Here is a 6,845-nt window from a genome sequence, read left to right on the forward strand (position 1 = left end):
CTTAACTTGATTCTCTTTTGATAACAAGAGGTCAGAATGGTTACATTGACAATGAGCACTTATTGCTTTCAAACATTAAAAACTTTAATACAGCCAAAAGAGTTAGGCTCAATAGCTAACTAATATTTAAGTAACATTCCACAAAACTGCATTGCTTTGCAAGGTATTGAATAGCACATCTTGGACGGAGAAAAGCATTTGGAGGTAACCATAAAAAAGTATAATAATACAATAACCATAAGTACTTAATACTTGACACGAAATATTATGATCTTAAAAACACTCAAGCATACACTAAGACTGCTTTCAACTCCATTAATACCCCTGAGTTTCATGTTGCTAAAGCAATATGTCTTGTTATTAACCTGGCTGGTACTAATGACATACAGTATCATACCAAAGTCTTGGAAGCAGCGACGTTAACTACAATTAAATAAAAAATATTTAAAGGAATCACTACATTGACAAGTCAGAAAGTTGAATTGGTAATAAAGTGTCCATGTCTTTAGTAGCGTCGCCTAGGGACAACCGTGTAGTCCGGATGGAGGGGGGAGGGTACATCAGGGTGGGCGAGGGGCACGAGCACTTTAAAATAGTAGCAACAAAGAAATGGGCAACTCCGACCCGTGTGTGTAAATGCAGGTCATTGAATCAGAAATTCAGAACATTTCAAATTATTGGGTCAAATGTGGTCAACGGTGTCTAATAACCACCATATCCACCCCTGCCATAACCACTGCCGCCTCCACGGGAGTACGGTGCTGCGCTCCTGCCTGAATAATTACCCCCTTTCATTGCACCATAGCCGGAGGACTGCTGTCCGTAATCTTCGCCAAAGTCATTATAACCGTTCCCACCATAACTGCTCCCCATTTGATCTCCATAACCTCCTCCGTATCCCCCTTGGTTACCGTAACCACCTCCATTGCCGTATCCGCCACCGTAGCCGCCATCGTTTCCTCCATAATTACCGCCATAGTTGCCGTAGCCGCCACCTCTTCCGCCGTCGTAGCCATTTTGAGACCCCCTCATTCCTCGCCCGCCTCTTCCCCGACCACCGGCGGACTGCATCTCTTGCTTGGTGAGGGCCTTCTTCACCTCCACTTTGTGCCCATTGATTGTGTGGAACTTAAGCACCACTGCTTTGTCGGCAGAGTCATTATCTTCAAAATAGACAAAGCCGAATCCTCTTTTTTTGAGAGTCTGTTTGTCACTGATTACTTCGGCCTTCTCAATTGCCCCGAATTGAGAGAAATAATCATTCAAATGGTCGTCTTCTATGTCGTCTTTCAACCCACCGATAAATATTTTTTTTACTTTGGCGAGTGCCTCTGGCCTACCGGCATCTTCCCGTGCAACGGCCCTTTTTAACTCCACGTTGGTACCATCGACGACATGTGGCCTAGCGGCCATGGCTGCGTCGGCCTCCTCCGCGCTTGAGTAGGTTACAAAGCCGAAACACCGGGACCTTTGTAGCTGCTGGTTCTGGACCACTACGCAGTCGGTTAACTGGCCGTACTGCTCGAAATGTTGCCGAAGTCCATCGTCTGTAGTCTCGACGTTCAATCCACCGACAAACAGCTTACAAAGTTGGTTCGTCATGATTACTAGCCGAGTTGTTATGGCGCAAATACAATTGAACCTGACAAAATCGTATCCCTCTTTGAAAGCAGCGACCGCTGACGCAATGACGTCTGACGTAGGATTGGTAAAATAAATCACCAGTCCTGATTGGTTGTTCCACTCAAATCCCACCATTTTATTTAAATAGATGTTTTTCTTATTTGTCAATTGACTTGTTTGTTGAATCAAAAAGACAAAGCCTATTCCAAGCACATTTTTCTTTAAAATTATTTTTAAATTCGTCTATTTAGCTGGCTGTTCTTGATCCTGCTTTGTAGTATACCCCAACACTTCATTCCGGTGTCCACGCATTGCACATTCATTGTCAGAAAGTGGCCACTTCCGAAAAAATATATACACACTGATTTCTATATGCAATCTTGCCATACAAACTTGACGTGGACACACCTCATTCCATTTTTTCCCCCTTTTTTTAAACTATTTTCTACATTGCAGAATGAAGACAAAATTGAAACATGGAATCATGTACCCCAAAGTGTAAAAAAAAAATATATATATACATTTGATTCTAAGAAACCAACCTTCGCCTTGACAGCTTTGCACACTTGGCATTCTCTCAACCAGCTTGAGGTGTCACGTGGAATGCATTTCAATTAACAGGTGGAATTTATTTCCTTAATGCATTTGAGCCAATCAGTTGTGACAAGGTAGGGGTGGTATACAGAAAATAGCCCTATTTTGTAAGACCAAGTCCATGTTATGGTAAGGACAGTTCACATTAGCAAAAAAAAAAAAAAAGGCAATTTCTTTGGCATGGTTAATCCAGGAAATATCAAGAACGTTAAGTTTCTTCCAGTGCAGTCGTAAAAACCAAGCGCTGATGAAACTGGCTCTGAGGACCGCCACGGGAAAGACAAAGTTACCTCTGCTGCAGAGGATACGTTCATTAGTTACCAGCCTCAAATTGCAGCCCAAATACATGTTTGAGTTCAGACACAAGAGCAACTGTTCAGAGACAGCGTGAATAAGGCCAACATGGTCCAAATGCTGTAAAGAAAAAAAGGACACGAATAAGAGATTTGCTTGGAAGAGCAATGGACATTAGACCAGTGGAAACCTGTCCTTTGGTCTGTCAAGTCCACATTTTTGGTTCCAACTACTGTATGCATGTGGTTTCCACCATGAAGCATGGTGGTGTGATGGTGCTTTGCTGGGGATTTAATTAGAATAAGTCACACTGAACCTGCGTGGCTACCACAGCGATACACCAGCCCATCTGGTTTGTGCTTAGTGGGACTGCCAATTGTTTCAACAGGAAAATGAGCCAACACATCCAGGCTGTTTAAGGGCCATTTGACCAAGGAGAGTGATGGAGTGCTGCATCAGATGACCTGGCCTCCAAATCACCCAACCTCAACCCAATTGAGATGGTTTGGGATGAGTTGGACTGCGGAGTGAAGGAAGAGCAGCCAACAAGTGCTCAGCAGATGTGCGAGCGAACTCCTTCAAGACTTTAGGGAAAGCATTCATGAAGCTTGTTGAATGCCTGGAGTACACAAATCTGTCAAGGCAAAGGATGGCTACTTTGAAGCTAAAATAAATATTTTGATTCATTGTACACTTATTTCATAGTTTGTCAACACCCTTCTACAATTTGTAAAATTAAAGAAACCTTGAATAAGTAGGTGTCCAAACTTGACTGCTACTGTACATTAGAAAATCAGAACCTGCGCCATTCATGGCATTATCTGCATTAGGGCTGAGAATTGTCAGGGACTACATGATATCACAATACGTACTGTGACTTGACTCATTTTATTGCAAACATGAACATGGTCAGCTGCAAAAGGACAACATAGAAAGAAATGCGCAAAACAAATTTGCTACCTTCTCTAAAATATGGAGAAGCTAATTTGAATTAACAGGTTAATATGAGTAACTTATTGTTATTTACAAACACTTGAGTAAAGAGTGCAAGCCATTGGCTATAACTCCCATTCAACACAATGTTACTTCAAACCAGTTGTACATTTTCCAATTTAAAACAAAAAAATTGTAGCAAGTGATGAATAGATAGCATGGCAAGGCCAACAATGCAGTGTCCATTTTCCCATAGTACACGATCTAACATTCACACCCAGTCTTCCTACAAACGGTAAGAGAACAGAGGTAGTCAATTACACCAACCAACTAGATTGACTTGACACAAGTCGATACCTGCTGGCCATCATTGCAACCCGATTTTATATGGGCAGAAGGTCCTGGTATTCCAAATCACCTGCAGCAGTGGGACAGCTTTAGCTGTGCCTCATCCACCACCACCGGTCTTGATGTAGCCAAGTCCTTGCCAGATTGGTTTCCTGGCAGCCAGGTCACCATGGCTACCTGGCAGAGAGGGGAAGAGTAAAGAATGAGACACTGCAGTTAAACCATCATGCCATGACAGGAGGTATGCCTAACGTGCCAGTTTATAGATTCATTAATGTAGAATACGCATATAATCTCTTGAGCCTCATTTTATAGATTTAGGACCAAATGCGTGCAGTAAACACTTAAACTAAGATGCATATGGCAAAATAAGAGCAACTATGGATAAATGCAAGAACTATAAATAAGTGACATAAAGTACATTTCAGTACCATATCTGAATACTTGACCAACACAGTAAAGACAGGTTGATTTACATACCTAGTTTGCTGGATGTGATCCTAAAGAGATATTTCAGAATCCTATGACAATCGACCCCAGGTATTGCACAGGGTCCCTGTATAAAGTCAAACTGATACTGCTATTTTGGCGTACTTGGATAACAGTATGAACACCTAAATGTAGGAATCAAAGATAAAATGAGCCCCCAGGTCCACAATATTCAAAAGCCTGGTAACGTCATGGAACAATGTTATTGCCAACCTACAATGCCTTCATGCATTGGCCATGGTGGCAAACTGCAATCCATCTTCACCCAGGAAGTGTAATGGAAGAAATGCCTCGAAGCTACTAAAGATTAAATAAATCACATAATATAACCATATCAGAAGTGGACTTAAGGCATCCTAGTAAAATGAGTAAAAACTAGCTAAATTTGTTTGACTTTTTATTTAAAATGAACATACATATGCATACCAATGCTTAACAATTGTAGTTTGATGTTCAGACAGATAATACAATATACATGAGATTTATGTAGTAAATTAAAGGAACATTAAGCTCATAGCTGAACGCTGTGTGTTGGGAAATTACTGGCGTACTTCGTTGATTTACAAAACATCTTGGCAAGAAAATTAAATGTTTAAACTGGATCCGGCCTACCAAACACGCGTAACCAACAACCTATAGGCTAGTGGACAGAATATACATTTACATAGTCAGCTAATAAATCCAATTATATAGCACATGCGTCCCAATCCTCTGTAGACTAGATCCATGGGAATTTCCTTACTACTTGCTAAAATGTAGATAAGAGAAAGTATAGTATCAAAACAAAATGTAAGACTAAACACGAACGTACGCATACGTAAAATAAAAAGCAGGTCAACTAACGACAGCTACACGCCCTCATCTTGGAACAAAAATGATAAATGAATTTAGCAATCGAACGTGTCCTATAGCAAGAGCTGGACGTGCAAATCAGGTTCTGGGAAGTGATCTTCCTACCTGTTTGGTTTTGAGGTCTTCTTAAATGATTTGGTTTCACAGTGTCCGCATTTTGCCAAATGCCCGAGGACTGAATTTTGAGTACGGTTTGATGATCAGGCGGGTATGTGTGGAGAATTATTTTCAAATAGTCTGTCGTAGCCACCGGTTTAGTAGCCGCCATACGCCCCTCTGCTGTAGCCACCTGCACCGCCTCGGGGGGCGTACGGAGCAGGGCTCCTACCAGCGTAGCTGGTGCCGCCTTTCATGGGCCCATAACCGGAGGACTGCTGGCTGTACCCACTGCCAAAGTCACTGTAGCCATTGCCGCCACCATAACCTCCCATCTGGTCGCCGTAGCCACCTCCGTAGCTTGCGCCTCCCCCATAGGCCCCGCCGTAGCCTCCACTTCCGTAGCCACCGCCATAGCCACCAGCACTGCTCCCATAGCCCCCACCGAAACCACCCCCGTAGCTGTCGTAACCACCTCTGCCGCCCCCGAAGCCATTTTGTCCTCCTCTCATGCCTCTTCCTCCCCTACCGCCACGGCCTGTAGCTTGCATCTCCTGCTTTGTGAGGGCTTTCTTCACCTCCACCTTGTGCCCATTGATGTTGTGGAACTTAAGTACCACCGCCTTATCGGCCGAATCGTTATCTGTGAAGTGAACAAAGCCGAACCCTCTTTTCTTTCCGGTTTCCTTCTCTGCGATAACTTCGGCCTTCTCGATCTCGCCGAACTGGGAAAAATACTCATTCAGATGTTCGTCTTCGATGTCGTCTTTCAGTCCCCCAATGAATATTTTCTTGACCTTGGCGAGTGCCTCGGGTTTACCGGCATCTTCACGAGCGACCGCTCTTTTCAACTCCACGTTGGTGCCATCAACGACATGTGGCCTTGCCGCCATTGCTGCATCTGCCTCCTCAGCGCTCGAGTAGGTTACAAAGCCAAAACAGCGGGACCTCTGTAGTTGCTTATTCACAACCACAACGCAGTCGGTCAGTTGACCGTACTGCTCAAAATGCTTGCGGAGCCCGTCATCGTCGGTATCTACGTTCAATCCACCGACAAAAAGTTTACAAAGTTGAGAGGAGTTATCCATTTTCGACAGGAACGACCGCGTTGCTCGACAGAAACAAAAATAAGTACAAGCAATGCTTAGAGGTGGAGTCAAGAAACAGAATCCAGGTCTTATTTATACCGACGTTATAGTGACGTCATACTACAGCAACACCGTTACGCCCCTTACATTGGGTTTGTTAAGGAGGGTCAGTATGTAGTAAACGCTGCGCAGAGATTATTTGATCTGTAGATCACCTCAACCGCCAAAATCCTAGCGCCAAAGTAATTTATATGCATGACAGATTAGCGAATTTCCACAGCACCAGTCCCCAGTTGACCCTCGTGAATAAACAGATGATCTTTTGTTCGTGTGTGGGTTGGAAAATCGTTTTGAAAATGAAGTGTATATTTATGTTGTAGTTAGTATCCTTTTTATGTGCGACTAACTTCATTCACTTTATTGTGATTTTGCGAATTTATACCCACCATTCAATTGAATCAAATCACGTTTTATTTGTCACATTCGCCAAATACAGCAGGTGTAGACCTTACAGTGAAGTGCTTACTT

General features: G+C 43.1%; 2 protein-coding genes across 3 annotated transcripts; both read right to left on the bottom strand.

Moving 5' to 3' along the window:
* Positions 1-62: 62 nt before the first annotated feature.
* Positions 63-1,690, bottom strand: LOC115174804 (heterogeneous nuclear ribonucleoprotein A0). The gene has a single exon (XM_029733722.1). The coding sequence runs from the start codon at positions 1,600-1,602 to the stop codon at positions 703-705; it is 900 nt and encodes a 299-aa protein (XP_029589582.1). The 5' UTR covers positions 1,603-1,690; the 3' UTR covers positions 63-702.
* A 1,690-nt stretch (positions 1,691-3,380) lies between these two features.
* LOC115174812 (heterogeneous nuclear ribonucleoprotein A0-like) lies at positions 3,381-6,397 on the bottom strand. Of its 2 annotated transcripts, XM_029733742.1 has the most exons (3): positions 5,239-6,397; positions 3,863-3,969; positions 3,381-3,730 (listed from the first exon to the last, which is right to left on the bottom strand). In XM_029733742.1, exon 1 carries the CDS (start codon positions 6,315-6,317, stop codon positions 5,388-5,390), a length of 930 nt encoding a protein of 309 aa, XP_029589602.1. In that variant the 5' UTR covers positions 6,318-6,397; the 3' UTR covers positions 3,381-3,730; positions 3,863-3,969; positions 5,239-5,387. The 2 variants fall into 2 exon arrangements, with proteins under 2 accessions (XP_029589602.1, XP_029589594.1); XM_029733734.1 differs by having other exon boundaries at positions 3,381-3,969.
* Positions 6,398-6,845: the final 448 nt, after the last annotated feature.

The sequence above is a fragment of the Salmo trutta genome, chromosome 3 (genome assembly GCF_901001165.1).
Source record: "Salmo trutta chromosome 3, fSalTru1.1, whole genome shotgun sequence".
NCBI classification, from domain to species: Eukaryota; Metazoa; Chordata; class Actinopteri; order Salmoniformes; family Salmonidae; genus Salmo; species Salmo trutta.